The 26,081-nt window shown below is 42.6% G+C and overlaps 1 protein-coding gene and 1 long non-coding RNA gene across 3 annotated transcripts in view; one reads left to right on the forward strand and one right to left on the reverse strand.

The window, feature by feature from the left end:
- Positions 1 to 26,081, reverse strand: part of MAP3K20 (mitogen-activated protein kinase kinase kinase 20) — a 763,073-nt gene that overhangs the window by 16,459 nt on the left and 720,533 nt on the right. For both annotated transcript variants that reach the window (XM_050751330.1, XM_050751329.1), the window contains 5 exons: positions 23,857 to 23,901; positions 21,339 to 21,369; positions 21,102 to 21,241; positions 14,884 to 14,946; positions 13,820 to 13,912 (listed from right to left, as the gene is read on the reverse strand). In XM_050751330.1, coding sequence (XP_050607287.1) covers positions 13,820 to 13,912; positions 14,884 to 14,946; positions 21,102 to 21,241; positions 21,339 to 21,369; positions 23,857 to 23,901 — 372 coding nt within the window. The remainder of the gene's footprint in view (positions 1 to 13,819; positions 13,913 to 14,883; positions 14,947 to 21,101; positions 21,242 to 21,338; positions 21,370 to 23,856; positions 23,902 to 26,081) is intronic.
- Positions 5,507 to 24,567, forward strand: LOC126932501 (uncharacterized). Its single transcript, XR_007718215.1, has 5 exons — positions 5,507 to 6,079; positions 8,401 to 8,565; positions 11,409 to 11,533; positions 21,150 to 21,320; positions 24,021 to 24,567. It is a non-coding gene; the product is annotated as an uncharacterized LOC126932501 (long non-coding RNA).

A 26,081-nucleotide genomic window follows, 5' to 3' on the forward strand; every position in this document is an offset into this window, starting at 1 on the left:
TCTCTTTGTGAGAAATCACTATTCCACTCTCTGCAAGCTGTTTAAAATTTTTTAGAGTTCCAAGCTAGTACAAGTCATGCCAAACATCACAGACAAGTCATCTCCCACAAGGAAGAAAAAAGGGAATGAAGGAATGAAGAAAAGGGGGGAAGAGGTGAGGAAATAAAAAGAAATAAGATAGAGGTAAATTTTCCAAATAGGAAAAGAGATTAAAAGGTAGCACAAAAAACTAGAGTTTAAAGTTCTGGGCAATTCAGAGACAATAATCTCAATCTCTCTCTCTCTATTTTTCCCTATCAAAATGTAATTGCATTCATCAACATTATAGATAAACTGTTAAACAATCAAGACCAAGATCATTCAGGATATTTCAGAAAGAAACAGACTCCCAAAATTTGCCTTTCAGGCTTTTATAGATCACCTTTACCTGATGTTACAGACATTTAAAAAATTTTAAATATATTTTCTTATTGAGGCATAATTTGCATATAATAAAATGCACAGATTTTTAAGTGTACGGTTCAATACATTTTGACAAATGTATATATCTGTGTAACCACCTGAATAAGCAAGTTATTTCTGGTACCCCAGAACCTTCCCTCATGCCTATTCCCAGATAAGCTGCCTACATAACTGGGACACTGTTCCTGCTTCTATCACCATAGATTAAAGTTGACTGTTCTGGAATATCACAAAATTAGAATTTTACAGCAGGTACTTGTATATGTCTGGCATAATGTTTTTGAGATTTGTCTATGTTAATTAATCCTCACAGCCTTACCCTGTTATAGAGAGCACTGCCCCCATTTTACAGATAAGGAGACTGAGGCTCAGAAAATGGAGAGATTTGTAGCCAGGTCATTTGGCTTCGTAGGATGGGAATTCCAGTCCAGACATGCCAAGTCTAAGCCGAGAGGTTAATTTTCAAAATCCACCCCCACCCCCTAAAACCATGAATGGAGAAAAAGTAAAATCAACCAAGAATGCTCAGGGTTTCAGCCAAAAAGGCCTGTCTTGAGGAAGCAATTTAAAATATAAAATACAGAGGTCGGAATAAACTTTTTAAGATTCAAGGGAAGACTGGAAGAGCCAGTCTCGTAGCAGGCAACTGACTGTTGTGAAATCTAAGAAGTAATGCAAGATGAAATAAGAATACGATAAAAATTTTGTTCATGCTGGTATTAAAAGTAGTAAGATGTTGACGATTTAGGTCTCTGAAGGCTCCTTTATATGAGTTGCTATTATCTAGCTCAGCTGCTGAAACCTGCAGTTTTAAAGGCAGGAGAGTGGAACATCCTGTGATAGCACCTGGGTTATTTATCATTAAGTATAACCCTGCTACACTATATTTTATTATGCTGCCTTTAAAAAAGATAATACAAGTATGGTTAATTTGCTTCTCTTCTTTATCTGTACAGTGTCATGACCCACCATGGCTTTGTCCCATGAGATTTGTTTTTTTAACCAAAAAGAAATCCACAAGAAACTCTCCCTAAAAATTCCATTAATAACCTCTTTCAGCGCGTATAGGTTGCAGGGTCTGGAACTAAGAATGTTTTAATCTCTTCAGCAAAACAATGTCTCATAATGATGTACAGGACTATTGCTGTACTGATGAAGAATCATACATAATTCAGCACCTTTCACTTGGCACCACTGTGATATCCTCATTAGCCGTGGCTCACAGTGTCTGTCAGATGGTGTCCATGCGAACGCAGGCATTATATTGTCTTTGAGATGTGCAGCTGCTTCCATGACACTGCCAGTATATAAAAACATGACGCCAGTTTGTTTTATTTAGTGCTAAACCTTCCAGTTTGTAAAAACAAGGCTGACACAGAGCCTGACATGAGGCAGTGAAAATAATTAGCTCTCATTTTCTCAGCCTCCTATTTCCTTCTCCCTGCTGTGTTCTCTTTCCACTAAACCACCACATGTCAGTCGAAATGGGAGGCAATTAGTGGGCTCATTTCAGTCCCCACAACTGTGCTGAAAAGAAAGTATTTATGATGGCACAATGAACAGCTGAAAGATTAAATAACATTTGCCTTTTGAAAAGAAAATGACTTCTAGCTAAATGGGCAATTTTTGATTATTCTCAAACAAGCTTAGAGTAGTTGGTTTTTAAAATACAAGAAAGGAAAATGAGTCATTTTTAGGTGAAAGAATCAAATAAAACTTGACACAGTAATGCAAATAACTGATGTTTTATTGCAAAATATGTAAATGCGTTATACCCTTAACAATGGCTTGTGTCTAAGGTCAGGGCAGATTGGTGCCAAGTAGACACCAGTGGAGATAAGGTTGTTATATTGCCTTTTTGGGAGTTGTTATCTGAGTTATGTATGAAAAAGGGGCTTTAAGGATGATGTTAAAATAAAGTGAAACAAATCAAGTGAGACATACTTTCATATGATGCATTACACACTTGACGATCTAAAATGGTTCAGATGTTAGTTGACATGTTTGGAAAGGGCTTTTTTTCCTTAACTGTATTTGAAATTGGAAAGTACTAGGTCTTCATGATGGAAAAAAAGAATAGTAAGTCTTGCTATTGATTTTTGAATAATTAAGAATCTATTCCGTGTCAGACTGGGTTTCTTAAGGAATATAGAAGTTGATCTCACTCATCTAAGCACTGCTTTAACATTTTTAAATGCTGGGAAATCTATGCAAATAAACTTTTATCCAGGATACTCAAAATATAAAAACATCTGTTCTACCTGATAAGTTCTTCTCCTGCCACCCCGTGACTTTAGGGGTGACTGGAAGAAATATGATTTTCAAAGCAACAGTAACCTAGTCAATAGGCATTGTTTACCAGTTAAGCTATTACCAATTCAAATCCTAATGTCCAGGATTGATATGGTTGTCCTACATCCTTGATTTTCCAACATAGTGCTTCTTCATTTTACTTCAAATAGTCTGTCCCTTTTATAGTCGATTATTCTCAACACCTAATTTTTGGTTTAGAAAACAAGCCACTGTGAGTACTGAGATCTCTTGCTGCAGAACTTACAGTGATCCTCAGAAGCTTTTTGAAAACTTGCTTCTAAAAGCAAAGATCTCTCTCCTACAGACAACTGTGCCTGTCATCATGGAGTCACAACTATGACTGTTTCCATGTTTTTTAAAGACAGTCACAAATTTACATTTTGTTTTTCTGTTTCCAGACTATATTCTTACTTTTTACAAAACTGAATCCCAATTTTTGATTCATGCATGATGGTCAGTATGAGACAGTATGACAAAATGAGACAACGGTGACTCAGAGACCTAAGCCAACTAACAACGGATTCATTAGGAGACTGGAGCTCTCTCTGAGTTAAAGACACTTCTTATGATGGTTGGTAACCAGCAATAATGTGCTTGTAATTTACTCAAACCTGTGTTTTATCATGTACATCGCTATTTTAAAAGGAATTTGTAGTCTTGATTAAGAAGACTAAGAGGGACCCTACGGTGTGCTGGAGCCAGCTCTCATGAGCTGATTGCTTACAGCCATTCCCGGTTTCAAAGCCAGCGATGCCAGATTGGTAACTTGAAATCTGCCATCTTCACACCATGGAGATCTACACATGCTCCAAACCAGGGCTTCCTCCCATTGTGAGACACTTCCTGGCATGCTAGCGTGTATGCAGGACTGTCAATCCATTCAGCAGGTATGCACTGAGCACTTCGCCCAGCTCTGCTCTAGCTCTCTAGCTCTCTAGCTCTCTAGGTGGCTGGCCAACCCGCTTGACAGAGTACATTGCCACTCTCTGGAATTAGAAATCAGCAGCGAGTTATGCAGTTGTAAAATTCTGAGCTGCATTTGCTTCTTTGCTCAATTAAAACTTGTGATTCTTTCTCATTAAAAAAAAAAAAACACTTTATTGAGATATGATTGACATGTGAAAAGCTCTACCTATTTAATGTATATAACCTGATGAGTTTGGAGATACATCTACAAGACAGAGTAGGGATGGGGCTCAGCCCCACCCCACCTCCACCAGTGTATTTTTTCCCATACATCCTCACTGACCGTGAGACCTTGTAAACTGTGAGGAAACTGAGAAGCAGCATTCCACGTCAATCTCACTCAAGGGAGTTAACCCTATCACCCGCATGCACACAGAACCAAGAAAATGACCCATCCTAACCCCTTGCCTCATTATATTACTCAAATCCCCGCCCCAGGAGCTTATCTGCCATTTTTTGATCATGCGATGCATGTATTAACATGATTTCTCACTTTGCCTGCACACCCCATGCTCTGTCCTGCACATGTAATGACGTTCGTATACCTCATGCTTATTCATGTCACCCTTCTTAAAACACTGCAAGACCTGCCTTCAGAGAGCCAGTCGGAGAACTCTTGCTCCCATGCTGTCTCCTTGGGCTCCAGCATAGGCCCCAATAAAGCCCTGTCTGGGAAACTTTCTCACTCTCAAGTTAATTTCTGTTGCATGAGAACTCAAGAACAGGTAGGTAATGTATGCACCTATGAGACCATCACCACAACCTATGCCATAAACATTTATCTATCACCTCCAAAAGTTTCCTCCTGCCCTCTTATTTATTACTTATTATTTTTACAAGAATGCTTAACATGAGATCAAATTTACAAATTTTAAGTATATAACAACCTGCTGTTAATTATAGATACTATGCTGTACAGTAGATCTCTAGAACTTATTCATCTTAGATACTTAGGCACACAAATACATGTGTGCATACATGTATTTTTTTCTCTCAACAAATAGATGATCATGGAAATAAACTTCCCTATACTTAATTTTTTTTTTTTTTTTTTTTTTTGAGACGGAGTCTCGCTGTGTCACCCAGGCTGGAGTGCAGTGGCGCGATCTCGGCTCACTGCAAGCTCCGCCTCCCGGGTTTACGCCATTCTCCTGCCTCAGCCTCCGAGTAGCTGGGACTACAGGCGCCCGCCACCACGCCCGGCTAGTTTTTTGTATTTTTAGTAGAGACGGGGTTTCACCATGTTAGCCAGGATGGTCTCGATCTCCTGACTTCGTGATCCACCCGCCTCGGCCTCCCAAAGTACTGGGATTACAGGCTTGAGCCACCGCGCCCGGCCTCCCTATACTTAATTTTTAATAAACGTAAGATATATCAAAGTAAAGCGCTGCTTTTAGCTGTCCTGAAATTTCCAAAAAGTGTTGGCTGTACTTAGAAAATCCTTTTCTTTGTGCCCTGTTATTTTATTCATGTTTATCTGTCCATTTATAAAAATTGCACAATAGGGAAAAAAAGCCCTATTTGACAGTTTTTGATATTTATGGTGCTCTGAGAAAGGGCCTGGAGATTCAATTAAGTTTATTAAATGCAACATTTTATAAGCAATGTAATAAGGACTTAAAAGCACAATACAAGTGGGAAGCATTTGTAAAAGGCAGAATTTTTAACCTACAGATGACATGGCTGGAAAAGCAGAACTATTCATCGAATTTCTTCCGCTGGGGAGTGGCGGAAGAGGCCAGGTGTTAACAATGACAAGGGTGGAAGGCGGCTGAGGGAGTCAGCTGGGCAGGAAAGTGCTCTATTGATAAGCTACCACTTTGTGGGTATCAGTAATTCTGCTTCTACCTCTTCCAAAGATTCCCTCATTTCTCTTCCTACTTTTCTTGCCTCTTTGAAATAGGAAATTGAAAGCGATGGTCATCTGGGAAGGAGTGGCTCTAGTCCGGAAGCCTGGTCTTTCTTTAAGGAGTAGGTGCCGGTGTGTTCGGAGACTTGGGAGGGGCAGCGTGTTGTTTCCGTTACTTTTCCCTTAACCTCAGTCTCCTATCTATGTCAGGTAATCAATTTAGACCCACGGGAACCGAGCTTCAATCAGGTTTCCTTTGCCTCATTGGGGAGAGGAGGAAATAAGGACGCAAGGAACACAGTCTGTGACGGTTGAGCGGTTGAGCATTCGTAAGGAATGGACGACTCCCCAAAGAGTTGCTTCCTAACTCTGCTTTTAAATTTTTATGACACACGAAGTCTCAAAAAGATCTTGGTGAGAAAACTGCTGGGTGATTTGATAGTTTATCTCTTGGCAATTTGAGAATCAATATTCCTGCGTGGTGAGCTGGTAAGAGATATAATGATAAAATCTAGGCAGCTGAATATTTTAATAAAAAGGGGTGGTTGCCACCCTGGGGAGTGCATGAAGTCGCCCGAGATTCTGGAAGCCACTTTCCTTTTGTGCCAAGTCAAAGGCCTTAGATTGTAAAACACGGGGCACTTTGATTGCAAAAACAGAAATAGTGGTAATGTAGAATTAACGGACCCCCAAATGCCTTTTCATTACCAGTATACTTATTTTGGGGGACAATGGTATCTTCCAAAATGAGGCAGTGTGACACAGTAGTTAGACCCTCAGACTGAATCTGCGCCTTACTAAGTTGGAGCCTCTGGTGAGGAGCTTCACCTACGTGCCTCAGTTTCCTCATGAAGAGGATGATACGGAGATAATGTTCCCTGTCATGTTGAGTTGTAACAATTACACAAAAATGCCCTTTGCAAAGTGCTCACCAGAAGTATGAAGTGATAATAATTATCCCTAGCCTGGGAAACATTCAAGCAGAGAAAGACACCATTTCTGCCAGTTTGATTGTCGTAACTTCCAGGTTGTCTCCACATACGACGTCATCTAAATTGTTATTATTATTATTATTTGAGATGAGTCTTTCTCTGTTGCCCAGCCAGGCTGGAGTGCAGTGGTGTGATCCTGGCTCACTGCAACCTCTGCCTCCTGGGTTTAAGCGATTCTGCTGCCCCAGCCTCCCTAGTCGCTGGGACTACAGGCGCCGTCCACCACGCCCAGCTAATTTTTATACTTTTAGTAGAGATGGGGTTTCACCATGTTGGCCAGGCTGGTCTCGATCTCCTAACCTCAAGTGATCTGCTCGCCTTGGCCTCCCAAAGTGTTGGGATTACAGGCATGAGCCACTGTGCCTGGTCTATGTCATTTAAATTAATAATTAACTTTACTCTTTAGGAGCAGGTCAAGTAAATGGGGGTAAAACTTGTTTCGCTTATTAATTTAAATTGCCAGTGAAGCCTTTGGTCTCATCATGATGTTTTCCCTGCTAGGTTGTTTCAGAAAAAGCACATTTCACTTGTGGGAGAATTCTTATAAGCGTCAGTGGGGCTGGAGCCTGGTCAGGTCCTGGCTCTTTGGAGGGATGTGGTTGTGAAGACTAAGCGCATGGGCAAGATGGCCCTGCAGCCACTCCTGACTACGATAGCAGGCACAGGCACTCAAACGCGGATCACCTTTCAGGGTTCTGCAAATCAACCTCATTTTGTGCCATCATCCATCTGGTTGTAAAATGAAGCTAAGAAAAATAACTTAATCTGAATTCTTAGGACAAAGGTGGACGGGGTTTTTCCTTTACCTATTTGTGTATAAGGTAATATTTTCCTGGCTTGCTCTTAGTAGGCTTAAAGTTGTGGAAATGACATAATTTTAAGGGGTAGTCAGTGGGTGGTCCTTCTCAAATGCAAAGGGAAAATGTAGCCACTATTTTCATGATAAAGTCACTGTCATACCTTATTCTCAATGGCTGCCATTACAACACATTTTTCATTTTGCTTGTAAAAGAAAAGGTGAAATCCAGCAAATGCCTCTGCTATGCAAACTCTTAGGTTTGGAGAGAATTTGCAAAGCTCCAGTTTTCTCTTGGAAAGCTTATTCTGGTCATGGAGGTGGGGATGGACTTAAAGTTTTCACCTTTCCCGTGAAGATGGTTTTATGAGAACTTGATTAATTGGGACTTGAAGGAAGCCTTTTTTTCTGGGTTCTATCTTTAAGGCCCAAGGCAACAAGGTTTTTGTGTGGGGAACTGAAATTTCAATTCAAAGCACATTAATCAGAAAATATTTCATAATGCTAAGACATAGGCTGGCATAGCTGGTATACTTTAGAACAGGACAGTAATTTATTCTAGGATTGCTTTATATAGGTTTACAGATGGCTTAAATGTTGTGGCTCAGGTGTGAGATCTAGCACATATTTACTACAAAGACAATAATAAAGATGTAATTTCTGGTCTTAGCTCTGTCTTTGCCTCACCCCAGGCAAGTCATACACTTCCTCTTGTTATCTCTTTCTGAATCAGCAGTGATCATACTATGAGTTATGCATCCCACCCAAATGCCAACAGGATAAAGGAGATGACATTTATAGAATACCTGAGCTCTTTAGAATGTATTCTCTAAGCAAAAGTCTTAAGCATTATATTCTGGAAATTATTCTGCAACTGCCCACCAACCTCTTCAAGCCCCAATAAAATACTCGTCCTTCCAAAATAGCTTTTCTTTTTTTTTTTTTAAGTTAAAAATTTATTGACATTCTGAAAATATAATCATTGCGAAAAACTATTTAATATTGCTTTTAATTTATCACAGGAGTTACTTCCCAAAAATGTTAATCACAGCTGGATTGAAAGAGTGTTTGGGAAATGTGGCAATGTTGTTTATATAAGTATACCACATTATAAGTCTACTGGAGATCCAAAGGGATTTGCGTTTGTGGAATTTGAAACAAAAGAACAAGCAGCAAAGGCAATTGAGGTAGGTCCAGATCCTGAAGTCAGAACAGGCAAGAGGAAGAGAAGCAGCTCTGAAGATGCAGAGTCCCTTCCTGAATTAGTTCCCAAAGATTCCTGTCCTCCTCCAGAAGGGTAAAAGGCAGGGACTTCAGCCACTTCTATTTATACTATTCTTAACTCCTGAAATCCAAAATAGCTTTTCCTGGCCGGGCGCGGTGGCTCAAGCCTGTAATCCCAGCACTTTGGGAGGCCGAGACAGGCGGATCACGAGGTCAGGAGATCGAGACCATCCTGGCTAACGTGGTGAAACCCCGTCTCTACTAAAAAATACAAAAAAACTAGCCGGGCGAGGTGGCGGCGCCTGTAGTCCCAGCTACTCGGGAGGCTGAGGCGGGAGAATGGCGTAAACCCGGGAGGCGGAGCTTGCAGTGAGCTGAGATCCGGCCACTGCACTCCAGCCTGGGCGACAGAGTGAGACTCCGTCTCAAAAAAAAAAAAGCTTTTCCTGTTGAACCTCACCCATTCCAGTCACTTCTTTATACTTTTAGCACCTTAGCATCATCTTCACATTGTATATTTCACTTTTGATCCACCACTTTATAACATCATCTCTCTAGTTGCCCACACTAGAAACCTCGGCACCCTCCTGGCCCCTCCCTCCCACTTGCTGTGTCTCCAGCTAGTGACAGAATCTAATCCGTTTCAGTGTGTCCTGGGACCCATGGCACTGGCACAGGCTCAGCGCTTTGACATTTTTCACCTGGTTGTCTCCACTGCCCACTCACAGATCTTTGTCACTCTAGCCTGGCCCCTTTCCAATTCATCCTTCTCTGTGCTTCTGAAAGATCTGTTAAAAACATACATCTGATCCTATCTGCTCTTTTCTTAAAATCCTTAAAACTCCTTGGCTTAGCACATAAGACAGTGCTTTTTCTGGATGCTAGCTCCCTTTCTGGGCACTCCCTTTGGCATCCCCCTGTTCCATGGTAAGTCTTTCCAGAGGGAGGATGCTTGAGTTGAGTCATGAAGTCCCCTCAAAATTATTCCAAGAAGAGCTCCCTGTGTTTTCCTGGCTTCGTGCTTTTGAGCTTTTGCACACATGGTTTCTTCTGCCTTCAATGTCCTCTCCTTACCTAGTCATTCTTAGTGGCTTTAACATTTAGCTTAAGCAACACGTCTACCAAGAAGACTTCAAGGACCCTCCCTCACCCCTTTCCCATCTGTTGTAGATCCTCATCCAGTGATCTCCCACAGAACTATGTAAATGGCTTTGTAAAAACTCATCATTCTGTACCATAGCCATTCATGAATTTTGTCTACTGCTCATGATAAGCTGTAGATTCCGTAAAGGCTGGGATTGTACTTTTTGATTTTATATAAAAATCTAGCATCTACCTTAGAGCCAGGCACAAAGCAGGTCCTCAGTAAATGCCTGCCAAATGAATAGATAAAATTATTACTCTGGGCTGGATGCGGTGGCTCCCAACTGTAATCCTAGCACTTTGGGAGGCTGAGTCGGGCAGATCACGAGGTCAGGAGCTCAAGACCAGCCTGACCAACATGGTGAAACCCTGTCTCTACTGAAAATACAAAAATTAGCCAGGTGTGGTGGCATGCCCCTATAATCCCAGCTACTCAGGAGGCTGAGACAGGAGAATTGCTTGAACCTGGAAGGCAGAGGTTGCAGTGAGCCAAGATTGTACCATTGCACTCCAGTCTAGGCAACAGAGTGAGGCTCTGTCTAAAAAAAAGGATTACTCTGGATGGGTGACCAAGGAACAGCAGAGGATCAAAAGCTGCAGCAACTTTAGGGCTTATAGATAATCTATGACTCAAGAAGTCAACATCATTATGGCCAAAAACAGACCATTGTATTCAGTCTCAAATATTATCCAAAGCTCCTTATTTTTACTAAAACATAGATTTTTCAGTTTTCCATATTAATAAATTATTTCTTTTTAAATTGAAAATATTTTCTTGGCCATGCACAGTTGCTTACACCTGTAATCCCAGCACTTCAGGAGGCCGAGGTGGTGGATCACCTGAGGTTGGGAGTTTGAGACCAGCCTGGCCAACAAGAGAAACCCCTTCTCTACTAAAAATACAAAGTTAGGCCGGGCGCGGTGGCTCACGCCTGTAATCCCAGCACTTTGGGAGGCCGAGGCGGGCGGATCACGAGGTCAGGAGATCGAGACCATCCTGGCTAACACAGTGAAACCCCGTCTCTACTAAAAATACAAAAATATTAGCCGGGCGTAGTGGCGGGTGCCTGTAGTCCCAGCTACTCGGGAGGCTGAGGCAGGAGAATGGCGTGAACCTGGGAGGTGGAGCTTGCAGTGAGCTGAGATCGCGCCACTGCACTCCAGCCTGGGCGGCAGAGCGAGACTCCGTCTCAAAAAAAAAACAAGATTAAAAAAAAAAAAATACAAAATTAGCTGGGTGTGGTGGTGCATGCCTGTAATCCAAGCTACTCAGGAGGGTGAGGCAGGAGAATCATTTGAACAAGGGAGTCAGAAGTTGTGGTGAGCCAAGATCGCACCATTGCACTCCAGCCTGGGCAACAAGAGCAAAACTCCGTCTCAAAAAAAAGAAAAAAATTTTTTTTTCTTGGTTGAGATGTCTCTTCACAAGTCTTTTCCAAGGAAAAATTTTCTCTCTTACCACCTACAAGCCATAACAAAGCTTAAAGATAACTCATAAATTCATTGTCACGGAATCAAGAAAACCAGAACAGGCAAATTGAAATGTGCAATTTGTTTACCATCAGATGAACTTAGGGGTGCCCACAGCTGCAGAATCTCAGGGTTAGAAGGACTTCTGATGTTGTTGGAGACAGAAGGACTTACTTTCCTGTCCCCTTTCCAGGCTCCTTCTAACAACAGGAATGAATTGACAGTGATCCATTCACAGAGGGAAAAGTATTCATATGTAAGAAACCTGGGTCCAGAGCAGCTCTCACTCAACCAAATTCTGTGGCCAAAACAAGCGAGGTAAGGATTTTCATTCAGCAGGTAAAGAAACACCTGCAGTGATGCAGGCAAGACACACTCTTGCTTAGGTGTCCAGAAAGGGCATCTTTAAAAAACAATTAATGTTTATGTGTATATACTAGGTGTATATATTTTTGGTGTATATGTGATTGATTTTTTTTTTTTTTCTTGAGATGATGTCTCACTCTGTTGCCCAGGCTAGAGTGCAGTGGCACAATTTTGGCTTTCTGCAGCCTTGACTTCCTGAGCTCAAGTGATCCTTCCCACTTTAGCCCTTCCAAATAGCTAGGACTACAGGCATACACTACTACATCCAGCTACTTTTTGTATTTTTTATAGAGATGGGGCTCCACCATCTTGCCCAGGCTGGTCTCGAACTCCTAGGCTCAAGCATTCCACCAGCCTCAGCCTCCCAAAGTGCTGGGACTACAGGTGTGATCCACTGCACCCAGTCCACGTGATGCTTTGATACAAGCATACGATAGGTAACAATCACATCAGGATAACTGAGGGCATCCTTGACCTCATTTCTTTGTGTTAGGGACATCCCAATTATACTCTTTTAGTTATTTAAAAATACGTATTAAATTATTGCTTACTGTAGTCATCCTGTTGTTCTATCAAATAATAGATCTTATTCATTCTGTCTATGTTTTTACCCATTAACCATCCCAGCATCCTCCTGCCCTCCCCTGCGATGCTTCCAAGCCTCTAGTAATCATCATTCTACTATCTCCATGAGTTCAAGTGTCTTAATTTTTAGCTCCCGTCTTTCTGTGACTGGCTTATTTCACTTAACATAAGATCCTCCAGTTCCACCCATGTTGTTGCAAATGATAAGATTTCATTCTATTTTATGGCTGAACAGTATGCCATTGTGTATATGTACCCCATTTTCTTTATCTATTCATCTGTTGATAAGCGCTTAGGTTTGCTTCCAAATGTTGGATATTGTGCACAGTGCTGCAGTAAACAGGAGTACAGATATCTCCTCAATATATTGATTTCCGCTCTTTTGGTTATATACCTAGCAGTGGGATTGCTGGATCATTTACATTCCCACCTTGTACGAAGGTTCTCCTTTCTCCACATCCTCACCAGCATTCATTATTGCCTGTCTTTTGGATATAAGCCATTCTAAGTGGGGTGAGATGACATCTCACTGTGGTTTTGATTTGCATTTCCCTGATAATTACTGACATTGAGCCATTTTCCATATACCTGTTGGCCATTTGTATGTCTTCTTTTGAGAAATCCCTATGAAGATATTTTGCCCATTTTTAACTGGATTATTAGAAATAGCATCTTTTGAAGACCCAGGAAAAACTCAACCCCTCACAACAATTTCCAATCATTCCCAGGCACTGGTTCCCAGGAATGGCCTGGAGCAAGCACGGTTTCACTGAGGAAAGGCCAGGGCCAGCTGAGCCTACCACAGCAATCGGTAGGCTCACACAGCTTGTGAGGTGCATTTATAAGGTCCCTTGGCTTCCCTGAAGGGAAGGCTTCCATATTATGCAGTAGTTAAGAGCTTGGGTTCTGGGACCAGAGCAACCTGCATTCAAATCTTTATTCTGCTATTTGCTAGCCATGTAAGTTATTTAACCTGTCTGAGCCTCAGTTTCCTCATTCGCAAAATAAGGGAAAGTAGTTTTCACACTTCAGTACTGTATGCCTGGTACACAATAAGTGGTCAGCAAACAGAAGTTATCATTATTATCATTAGCTATTTATGATCATCGGAAGTAACAGAAACCTACTGTAATTCTAATTCGTAGGCTACCTAGGCCAAATAATTTTTCCAGACTTTCAAAATGACATAAACTGAAAGGCTGATTGAAGAAGTTTTGCTCAAATGCCCTGCCACCCTATTTAGAGCAGATAATTTGTGTCTCCACATGGCCTGCAGTTCCATTCTTAGTTTTTATTCTCGGTATTATAAGGCTGCTTTCTCTTACGAAACAGGAATCAGGAAGCTGCGGCATGAGCGGTATACACAGTCTGGTATCCACGGCCCCCCTTCCCTGTCCATGCTTTACTGTGAATTATCCTGATGTTTGGGTGGCCTCACATGGGCGTCTTCAGCTGACTGAGAAAGTAAGATTCCTAGACTGGATTACAGAGGCAGCTGGCAGCCTTTCAGCTAAATTCTATTTTATAAAGTCTATAAATTTACTCAGAATCCAGTTACCAGCTGGTAGGGGGTGTATAAAACCATGGAGTTACAGAAGAGAAAAAAGAGCAATTCGATTGAGATTTATCCAAAGGATTTAAAATGTGATTTACCTGTGGGCCAGTTCCTGGTTTCAAGTGAAAACCAAAAACCAGTTCCAGGTTCACTATTTTTTCCTCATTTTCTTCCGGTTCACCTCCTGAGTCCTAAAACAGGAAACCAAGCACCAATTATCCTAGATATTGTCTTTACTTCTCATGTAAAGAAGATGATAGCTTAGCACTAGTTTTTTTTTTTTTTTTTTCTATTCTAATCCATTAACTTTTGGTTATTTTGGATTAAGCTACAAATGATAATCACATCAAGCAAGAGAAATGACATATTATGCCTTTTAGAACTTTGCCAAATGATTTATTTCATGCAGTTCAAATTGAATGTCACTGTCTCACATTTATCACAATGCATCTTGCATTGTGCAATTTTACCCTAGAAATGCACTTAGCACCTCGAGATGCATTGTGAGATTTCAGCTTGAGAGGTTCACAACACATAGGGCATTTACAAGCTATTCCTGAAGAGGAATTACACAGTGGATGGAGGACGCAAATGTGGATGGAGGATGAAGCAGAGGAACAAAACAAATCTTTGAGGGCTTAGAGATGAAAAACTATAGCTGTTAGTGAATAAGTAAAGTTCTGTATATGAATTGCAAGTATTTGCTGATTTTAAACAAATTATGCCATATTCCTTTAGAGTAGATTCAAAATGTTAAGTATACTAATATGTTATTCAAACAGTAAACCTCCCATCCCCTATGAAAGTGATGATTGAGCGCTCCAGGGTATGAATTCTCTCAGTGACTTACATGTTGAAAAGTATCCAGGCCCAGGTGGGAGGCCACAGGACCTCACCTACAATGTTGGCACTTAGAACTCCTAGCCACTAAAGTGAGGTGTGTTGTTCTTATCATGAACAAATTGTTAATATTTCAACTTGTGGGGAACAAGGGTGTTCAATTTATACACATCCCTTGCTTCAAAGGGCCTTTTGTTAGACAGATGTGATGAAATTTCACTTCAAACAACCATTTCCGACATTGGCAAATTTAGGTGTGGATGCAGCAGGTGCATGTGTCAATAAAGGTAGCATTAGTGTCCGTAAGAAAAACCTCACTTACCTTAATTAGCGGTGGGAAGTGAAACAAGTTTATGTAATCATGGGTTAATTTCTCAATGGCTGACTGTTAAAAAAAAATCATATGACTTTATTAATGATCCAACAATACCAAGAGAAGATTAAAATCATTGGGTACAAACAAAAACATTCCTTATTTACCTAGTTCATAAAATATCTTGGGGGCATTAATATCCAACGTCTATTGAGAATAAATCTCATTGTCCAAAGCAGTGTAGGTGGTTTGTAATTATTTAAAGGACCAGAAATTTTTAAAAATTATTTTTTCTTTTGGAGACCGGGTCTCATTCTACCATGCAGGCTGGAGTGCAGTAACACTATCATAACTCACTGCAGCCTTGAACCCCTGAGCTCAAGAGATTCTTCCATCTCAGCCTCCCAAGTGGCTGGGACTCAGGCATACAGCACCACACCAGCTAATTTATTTTATTTTATTTTTTGTAGAGATGGGGTCTTACTCTGTTGCCCAGGCTGGTCTTGAAATCCTGGCCTCCTGCCTTGACCTCTCAAAGTACTGGGATTACAGGGATGAGGCCAAGAAAAGGAAGACATTTTAAAGATGTTGAACCTCAGACTAAGCAATAAATAAAACCATTTTTCAAACACCGGCAGAGTATAGTACTGAGAAGTGGATGTTCTAGGGTACAGAATGCAGGTGCCACTCTGAGTAACGGTGAGAAAAGCAACATAGCACATGAGTATAACACCAGACTTTCAGGAAGGCTAGAATCTCACTAAAAGGTTGATTGCATTATAAGAACATTTCTATGGATATGTGTCCAACATCACCTCTGCCAATGAAACACAAAGAAATCTGAAAGGAAAGGAAGACAATTTATGATGATGTTTTGGATACTCAGCAGGCACAGTTCAGATTTTCTAAGAACTGATTGCGGAGAGAGTAAAAAAGTACCAACCTGAGAAAATTAGATGCATTTTATTTTAAAGCAAAATAAAAACTGTTGACAGCTGACAATGTAATGAACACTTATTGGGTGTTCAATCCTACTTCTTACACTCAGCTCCTTCACACGAGGGCTTGCAGACTCAGAGAAGAAGGGAGCCATGGTCAGGCTTAAAGGGAGGGACAAACACACAGCAAAAGAATGGGTCGGGGCTGGGTGCGGTGGCTCACATCTGTAATCCCAGCACTTTGGGACGCTGAGGTGGGCGGATCATGAGGTCAGAGGTTCGAGACCAGCCTGACCAACATGGTGAAGCCCCATCTCTACTAAAAATACAAAAATTAGCCAGGTGTGGTAGTCCGCGCCTATAATTCCACCTACTCCAGGAGGCTGAGGCAGGAGAATCGCTTGAAACCGGGAGGTGGAGGTTGCAGTGAGCCAAGATTGCACCATTGCACTTCAGCCTGCACAGCAGAGTAAGACTCCAGCTCAAAAAAAAAAAAAAAAAAAAAAAAGAATGGATGGATATACTGCTCCACTGTCCAGTTTGATCACCTACCATTCCATTTAAGGACTGAGAGACTCTTGGAGAAAGTACACAACAATTGTGCCTTCCTCAGTGAAAGCGCAAAGAATAAAGGATACATTCTTACCATCAGGCTGTGTGTGAGAAACACTTGAGACAGGGACCCGGAGGACTCCTCCAGTGTGGATATACTCATCCCCAAAGGCCCAGCTTGGAGCATTACTTATCTTGATTGCCCTGAGAGTCTATGCAGGGCCCTCCTAGAGTAAGTGCACACAACCCTTTCCCTTTATCTTTCCCTCTCATATAAACTTGTTGGAAATCCCCACGCTCTGGCTGAGTTTGGAGGTCACCTGTTGGCTGAGCCCCTACTGGGCAGCCATTCTTACATACAGCTCCAGCCTTGGCAGTAAGCGGGAGGGTCCGCATTCCACACTTTGGAGACTGCCCTTCTGTGAATGATTGTCTTTGGAAGCTCATGCAGACGCACTCAGGAGTTTGAGGGCAGTGTTAGGTCCCCCAACAGATGCAGGCTACTCCTTCATTTGGAGCTCTGGGCAGACCCTCCGCAGATGTCATAAAAAGAGGACATCACACTGACCCCACTCTTAGTGGGTCAAATAGTTTTTGTTTTTACTTTTAAGTGGCTGCTTCCAATAGGGCTTTTTCTCTCTGCATGTTCCTTGGCTTCTCTGCAGGCTCAGACCCCTGTCCCTACCTTTTTTTTTGAGATAGGATCTCACTCTATTGCCCAGGCTGTAGTGCAGTGGTGTAATCACGGTTCATGGCAGCCTCAACCTCTTGGACTCAAGCAATCCTCCCACCTCAACCTCCCAAGTAACTGGGACCACCACAGGCGTGCACCACATGCCTGGCTAATTGTTGCATTTTTTGCAGAGGCAAGATTTTGCCATGTTGCCCAGTCTGGTCTTGAACTTCTGGGCTCAAGTGAGTTGCCCACCTTGATCCCCCAAAGTGCTGGGATTACAGGCATGAGCCACAGTGCCTGGCCCTTAGACCCTTTTGACCACTGATTCTATCTTAAAGCTTTTCCAACCTTTGGCTTTTGTAACAGCATTATCTCCTCATTTCCTACTTTGTGGACACACATTCCTGCCTTCCTCTTCACCTTCCTGGCCAAATACATCCTTTCTGCCAAAGACAGAAAGCTTCCTAGCTGGAAGAAGACTACTCTTGAGCAGGGTGTAGAGGTGGCTGTGCTGTCCTTTGTTTTATTATTACTTTTTAATGAGGTGAAATTCACATGCCATAAAATTAACCAGTACCTCTATCTAGTTCCAAAACATTTTCATCATCCCCAAAGGGGACTCTACTCCCATTAGGCAGTCAATAACCATTGCCTCCTCCCCCCAGCAGCTGGCAATCACTGATCGCTTTCTGTCTATGGATTCACCTATTCAAGATGTCTCATACAATATGTGACTTTTGTGTCTGGCTTCTTTCATTTAGCATCATGTTCAAGGCTCATCTATGCTGCGGCACATATCAGTGTGGAGTCCTAATAAGTTAAGTAAGCTACAACAAGGAGGGGGTCCCAGGTGGGGGATAACAATTGTTCTGAGAGACGGCTAATCACACACAATCACAACACCTGTTCCCAAATACCTCATTCTGCAAGTAACCCCAGCAGCATGACCTTGTCTGCACACCCTGTCTGCATGTAGCCCCTCCAGTATGATCTCATAAAACTTCCCTCAAGCCCCTGCCTCTTGGCAGACAGCCCCTTCTCTGCTGAGGTGCCCATTGCACCCTTGCAACACATCTTCATACTTTGTGTAATAAATCTGCCTTTCTTTACCTATGACTGTCTTGGTAAATTATATTACTGCCTGCGACAGCGGCCCCAGCCAGTCTGCCCACATCAGTCAGTACTTCATTGTACTTTCCTTCTTGAGCCTGAGAACAGCCCTCTTACCTGTGGCATCTTCCTCTTCTCTCCATGCGCATTTTTGTTACACTGCAGTGCTTATTATTGTCTACATTTATACCCTCCTGTTTTTTCAAAACCCAGCCTTGCCTTTTTAATCCATTTTAAAACTTCCAGAAGCAAAGTGCAAACATGTCCATTCTCAATACTCCCGACAGCTGGTCATATTCCAGCTTTTCCCCCCAGCCTGAAGTTGTAAGCTGTCCAGGATCTGGCCCCACCTTCTTTCCACTTCAGGTTCCATGCATTCTACTCATCACTCGTGTTCTGTAGACAGCTGTTTAAGCTACTCAGATCGGGACTCATCTTTTCTGTTCCTCCACATTCTCTTCCATTTCTCTTAACTCTTTGTTCTCTCTGTCTAGATTAATGTTCTTTCCTTTCCTGGTCTACATTCCAAAATCTGTCATTCCTCCAAGATCCGGCTCAAGGGCTACCCACTCTGTGAAGTTTTCCCTTTCCATCTCCCACCATGGCCTCTCCCAAGTCTGGGTAATGAATCGCTCCTTTCCTCCCAATTGCCAAGGAGATGCTGTATGCATTCCTTAACCACAGGTTTCTTTGACTCTTCATAGGCCCAGTCTCACAATTAGTAGCCATTCACTGAATTTGCTGAACAATAAACAATAAAAAGTCTGGACTTTGCTTGCCTAAATGATACCTCTCGGCATGAAAGGGGTACTTAGGTTTATCCAGGGCCACCCTTGGAAAGATGTATATCACTGAGGGCATCTGGTGAGGTATCCCAGCTCACCACCCCATCTTCTGAACTGATCCTTAAGAAATACTGGTCCTTAGCCGGGTGCGGTGGCTCACGCCTGTAATCCCACCACTTTGGGAGGCCGAGGCGGGCGGATCACAAGGTCAGGAGATTGAGACCACGGTGAAACCCCGTCTCTATTAAAAAATACAAAAAATTAGCCGGGCGCGGTGGCGGGCGCCTGTAGTTCCAGCTACTCAGGAGGCTGAGGCAGGAGAATGACGTGAACCCGGGAGGCGGAGCTTGCAGTGAGCGGAGATCGTGCCACTGCACTCCAGCCTGGGGGACAGAGCGAGACTCCGTCTCAAAACAAACAAACAAACAAACAAAAAGAAATACTGGTCCTTTTCAAAGATGGCAGGTGGGAAGGGGAGGTGGGAGCATCTTATTTGGTATCTGCCAAATAGGACAAGATTTACAAAATTTCTTTTTTGGAGCTCTGAAACATCTCTGTACTGCAGAAAATACTTTTTCCTACTGTGGCCCACCTAAGCCAACATAGCTTTTAGGATGGACTTGCCCACACCCCAAGGCTGGGATTACATTCTTTGCCAGTCTTCGAGAAATACGCTATGCATGGGTTGTCCTGCCCTTCTTCTAGGAGGGAGAAGACAGCAAGGTCCTCTTTCTGTTGTGGAGATGTTCTCTGGTGGGTGAGTGCTAAGCTGTTATGCAAAGGGTGCTGAGAGTCTGTAAGGATGTTTCTTCCTGGACCTAGGGTCCACAGAATGAAATGAATGGGCTCTCTTTGGGTCTTAATGGGGATTTCTCTAGAAAGGTCAGTGTGGGTAGCTCTGAGATAGGGAGTAGTTGGCATGCTGGTAGAGCCTTTGTGAAGGTGTGGATTTGGACAGGAGGCTGCTTTTTCTAAATTTTCTCCTTTATTCTGTGTCTCTTCTTTCTAACCTATACATACTCGTCCATCTACCCACACTGGAATGGGGGTGTGGGTTTGAGGAGCAAACTTGATTTTATTCTAAGATGTCTCTTGAAATAAGATTAATCACAATGACCACACAATGCCAGCAATTGTTATTCAGTTTAAGTTGCTAAGTTGAAAAAACAAAAACAAACAAACAAAAAACCATGACCACGACCACCACAGCAAACACAGAGGTTTAGCTTTGAAACTACTTAACACTTAAGTTTTGGGGGAAATGGTAGAATTTCCTGAGTAAGTGGGGATTAAAACACATACAAGGTGGCGTCTGTTCCGGGTCATAATGACAAAAATTACAAATGCCTTTAGGTTACTGCATTGGCTTACGTTTCCCTCTGGCCATGCAGAAATTCCGGGGTCCTTAGGGATGCCTGATGGACTTTTGTCTCTAGAATTAAACTGAGTCACCTCCTGCTGTTCCGGGTGGATGGCTGTTTTCCAGGCACCACACTGCCTTTGTGGTATTTTTTACAGCTGTCTTTTACCATTATCTCATAAGCAGTATCTGTTTTCTCCACCAGATTAGAGACTTCCTGAGGACGGGAGGTGATATTCAGGTATCTCCCTGTGACTCCTACTATACCACGTATGCATCTTTATGCTGTTGGATTATGAGGAAGGAATAGGGGTGCTTGGGGGCGGCCACTGATTATCAACTGATGTAAGCATTTCAGCACAGTAATGACCGGCATAGCACCGTTTCCATCTGCAGCCCCTAATGTTTGATCTGCTGCATAGTAGGTGCTCAGTAAAGATCTGTTGATGGAGGTCAGGCATGGTGGCTCACGCCTGTAATCCCAGCACTTTGGGAGGCTGAGGTGGATGGATCATTTGAAGTCAGGAGCTCGAGACTAGCCTGGAAAACATGGTGAAACCCCGTCTCTACTAAAAATACAAAAATTAGCTGGGTGTGGTGGCACACTTCCATAAACCCAGCCACTTGGGAGGCTGAGGCAGGAGAATCACTTGAACCCAGGAGGTGGAGGGTGCAGTGAGCCGAGATCACGCCTTTGCACTCCAGCCTGGGCAACAGAGCAAGACTCTGTCTCAAAAAAAAAAAAAAAAAAAAAAAAAAAAAAAAAAAAAGATTTGCTGATGGAATGTTCTCCCTTTCTGAGGTACCTTGAAGTGAATGATATGCCCCTTGGAGACAATGCCCATGTCTTTCAGGTCTTCTTCCTCCAGCAGCAGTAGCCGCTTCCCTGTAATGTTGTTTTCTTTGAACAAGCTTGCATATACGCTCATCTCTGCTGAAGAGTCACCTGAAGGAAGTGATTAGAAAGCAGTATAAAATTAGATGAAATCACATCCAAAACAAAGTTAACTCCATGAATTAAGAAGGTAACTTATTCCACTTGCCTTTTCTGACGAGCTGCTGAACCCAACAATACTGTGAAAGAGAGGACACATACGGTTTTGAAGATTCACACATGGTCAGTGGCCGGTCTTCACAGTAAACATAGAGTTTTCAATAGATCAAAATAGCTTTAATTCCTGGCTCAACCACAGAGGTAAAATAGAAGACTTTCTCTTTGTAGTTTTAAAACCTCAAGCTTTCAAATGGGAGATATCCCTCTCTTCGGGGGTCTTGGACAGTTAAAAGACCATTGGTTTCCTCCTTCTTTGGGAGATATTTTTAAATCCTTTCAAGAGGGTTCTTACTTATAGTGATTTTTCCATTTATGTGCCAGTGGCCCCCTGGATTGCTGAGGGGCACCGGTTTACTCAGGAATTCTATGAGTTCTACGGACCACACAGCAGTGGACGGAAAGAATCTTCTGTTCTAGGCCAGGTTGTGAAGTAGCCACGTGGCCCCGGCCAAGTCAAAGTATGGAGCTTCCTATGTAGAATGAGGAGACTGGACCCAGTGACCCTTAGTCCCTGTATATCACACGGCCTGGGTTTATTGGTGGCCTCTCACAGTACCTTGGTGAGGGGAGAAGGATGGCAGGGCAGACTCAGTCCCTCTGATTCTCTGGGGGAGTCCTCAACTCTGGAATTTTATTTAAGTGGCCTGGAAACCACTCAACCTCAGAGCAAAGACTAAAAATAGCTGTTAGAACTCAGTGCTTTTTTAAAAATTCTTTTCAAATGAGAGGGAAACTTTGCAGCAAGGGATAAAGAGATTACATCCAGGCTTGTGAATAAAGGAGACCCTGAGTCCTCTTTCCTTGTTAAGCAAGGCTGGCAGGAAAGTGAGGCTCACTGGGGCTCAGTGAATGGTGAGTGAAATGCCACTCAGTGAAATAGTGGCAACTGGTGCCAAGTTTCCTTACCCTATGGAAGCCAAAGAGGTTAGCTAATGTTGAAAGCAGGTGCACTTCAAAAGAATACAACGGGCAGAGAGGGAAATGCCTGGGCCCAAAACCAGTTTGAGCTAGGTAAACAGATCTTTTGAGGAGTTTCCAGTAGCTAGTCTGCACTTCGTGGCACCTGGTCTGTTCCCTGGGCTGGAGCCCAAACCCACTAAGGCTCACATTACATCTTTTGTTTTTTTCATTTTAATTTAGCGATACCCTGAGCTTGTTAAATAGACCTGGATAGGCATAAGTCCCTGAGTTTTATAGAACTTAAAACAATTTTTTTTTTTTGAGATGGAGCCTTGCTCTGTTGCCCAGGCTGGAGTGCAGTGGTGCGATCTTGGCTCACTGCAACCTCCACCTTCCGTGTTCAAGTGATTGTCTTGCCTCGGCTTCCCAAGTAGCTGGGATTATAGGCATGCGCCACCACACCTGGCTCATTTTTGTATTTTTAGAAGAGATGGGGTTTCACCATGTTGGCCAGGCTGGTCTTGAACTCCTGACCTCAAGTGATCCTTCTGCCTCAGCCTCCCAAAGTGCTGGGATTACAGGCTACCTCGCCCAGCCTAGTCCCCGAGTTTTCTTATCAGGAATTTTCTTACCTGTTTTGTCCCTAAGAAAATAGATATGGTGATGTAACAGACTAAGTTGGATTGTTTCTCAGGGTTTCTATCAAGAATGCAGAGTGCAGGACTTCCTTTGGATTTCAATAGTCTGAGTGCAGCCTCTCAAAAACATAGAGCTTATCTGGCTAAAGCTATCGGGAATGTCTGGGCGTGCTTGTGTCTATTCCCGCATGGGAGGCCAGAGTGAGGCTGGCAAATATGATGCCTCGTTTTCAAACAGGCCTGAGGTAGAAGGAAAGCCAGTTCAGTGGTGTCCCAGTTCAGTTCAGTCCAGCACTGCCTTGACCAGATCCTCCTCTACCACGGCTCAAGGCCATCCCTGTTCTTTTAAAAAGATTTAAGATCACTTTTTTCTTAAGTATGTTCATTTGTTTTCCCGAGCTGCCACTTTAATTTCCTCATTGGTATTTGTTATTGTATTCTGGAATACTTTCAGAGCAAATAGGGAGGTAGAACCCACTTAGAAGAGTTGCAGATACTTGCTTTACTCTTGAGGCCTTATTTTCAATCATTATTGCATTAAAAACAGAAAAAAGGCCAGGTGCAGTGGCTCACACCTGTAATCCCAGCACTTTGGGTGGCGAGGCGGGCAGATCACTTGAGGTCAGGAGTTTGAGACCAGCCTGACCAACATGGTGAAACCCCGTCTCTACTAAAAATACAGAAATTAGCCAGGCATGCTACTGGGCACCTATAGTCTTAGCTACTCAGGAGGCTGAGGCAGGAGAATCGCTTGAACCTCAGGAGGTGGAGGTTGCGGTGAGCTGAGACTGTACCACTGCACTCCAGCCCGGGCGACAGAGCAAGACTCTGTCTCAAAAAAAAAAAAAGAATTTGTCAACTTCTCCTAGTTAGACTTTCCTAAGGCCCAATCTCTTTACCTAAAAACTTAGGGATAAATTTATGAAATACCTGCCCAAGTCAAATAAGGCATGAATACAAAGAGCTTACCACATCGTCTTCTGTCCATGCACCAATCTCAAAGGAAGGCAGCAGCTGCATGGGAAATATGCATGAAACGAAAAAAAGGTAATATTATCATTGTCTTTTTGGTTCATCCTCTTGTCTCACTGTTTTAGCTCTCAGCTGCTGCTCTGGCTTGGTTCCTCCTGCAGGTTGGGTTGAATGGAAAACAGTTTTCCTGACCTTAAGAGGCAGTTCTCAGTGCTCCAGTAATGTTCACCAATCTCTCAGTAACAATTCATGTACTTTGGGAGCTGTTTCATATTCCTCTGTTGGTACCTGGTTTTTACATCCCACAATAAGGCCTCAGCAGTCAAGACATTTCTGACATTTTCTCAGAGACCCAGAGTCTTCCTCAGAGTTCTCAGCCAACATGAGGACTATTGGATTAACAATGAAAATTCCAAAGCAACCACTTAGTAACCAGATGATGTATTATGCCTATTCTCAAGAGGAATTTCTAAGTGTTTAAAGATCTCATTTGCACAATATTTTAAAAACCAGATGTTAGCACCCATGGATGAAGAAGGACATGGGAAATTGTTACGGTCCTAAGAAACCCAGGCTGTAGAGTTGCTCTAACTAAAACAGATTAAAATACCGCCCTGTGAGGTTCACAAGTGCAAACGAAGATATCTCCAGAGGACTTCAGCCTGCACCATTTTCAGAGCCAAAGAGCTACTTACTCTCTTCAATATATGCCCCATGGCCATCTAAATAATAAATGCTTATATAATTTTTAGAAGTCTGTGTGTCCTATAGGTCGAATTAGAGTTTGGTACACCTATTAGCTTTAACTAGCCTAACTTGACCCCCCAAAATGAATTGCTCATGACATAATATGGCAAAGCATCACTCATCTTCTGTTACAAATAATATTTTCTTGTTTCAAAAAAAGAAGTTGAGTTTGGTTGCTTTTACTGTTAGTATAAAAATCAGAGGGTAAGTGAGTTAACCTTTCTAACTTATAGGTATTTTGTACCCACATGCTCAAAATTCTGCTAGAAAAGGCACAGCCCCTGCTTTCAAGGAGCTTTTAATTTAACTGGGGCTAATACAGGTATAAATTATACCTGGGGGACTCCAAGGCCATGTGAATCTTGGTTTACTTAATGCCTAACAGAGGGCCTGGCATACAATATCTGGTGAATTTTTGTTGAGTCATTTTAAAGAATGAATAAAATTAAAGGGTGCATTTACTGCAATGCTAAGTTCTCTAGTATAGAGTTCAATGTCTATGGGTATACCATAGACAGATGTATTCACAAAGGGGTTCGTAAAAGAAGATGGGAGAATGGAGGGCAGCACGGCTTGAGCTGGGTCCTGCAACGCAAGAAGAGAGGTGATTCCAGGTAAAGAGAAGCAACAAGGCAAAACCTGGCATGGCGGGAGAGGGAGGTACAGGAGGGAAGGATGGGAATGGAAGGCAATGAGTTCATGTTGGAGGAAAAAAGGGAAATGAGGCAGACAGAGTGGGGAGGCAAGCGGAAAAACCCATTACTGAAATGGACATGAATGTGCAGGGTTTCCGTATTTATAGACAAGTTGCCAGGACATAAAGTATACACTGAAATCAATCCTGTTCTGAGTATACTCTGCTACCTGCATGTGCTTCCCTTCCCTCCAGGGTTGCCTCTGCCCTCTCGGAAACACTTGAGGTGGGTAGGAATCATCACACACAGTCACCTGCTTTCATAATGGGGAAAGGAGAAAGACTTGAGGAACAGAATCTAAAGCTGAACTGGATCAAAGAAAATATATGACAATTTTGTCTCTTCACAGGGCAGCTGGACACAGCTGCAGAATCATGCCATTCCCTTCTCCCATCACAGAAGCAAACGTGAAATATGGAACTTTTTTGGTTCGTTCAAAAAACAACAGTCTGAGTTACAGAAATATTTTCCTGCATCATGGCTCACTTTTATAGAAACTGGGATGGGGGGAGGGGATGTGTAGTGTTATTTTTATAAAATTCCCAAATGTTGTGCTAAACAAAATTGAGAAATAAGTATTTTTTGAATAGAATAGAAGTTGTAAATGAAATAACTAATCACAACCAGAATCTTTGGTTTTAATGTCAAAAGGAGAGGGGGTTGGTTGCACACTGAGGATGGTTCTCCAATACGATGCCTAGGGAAAGGCGCTGGCTTCATTCAGCTGGATGCTCACTCCAGCAGGATTCTTTGCACAATGCTTGCAAAGATCAGTGAGAG

The sequence above is a fragment of the Macaca thibetana genome, chromosome 12, assembly GCF_024542745.1.
Source record: "Macaca thibetana thibetana isolate TM-01 chromosome 12, ASM2454274v1, whole genome shotgun sequence".
Taxonomy (NCBI): Eukaryota; Metazoa; Chordata; class Mammalia; order Primates; family Cercopithecidae; genus Macaca; species Macaca thibetana.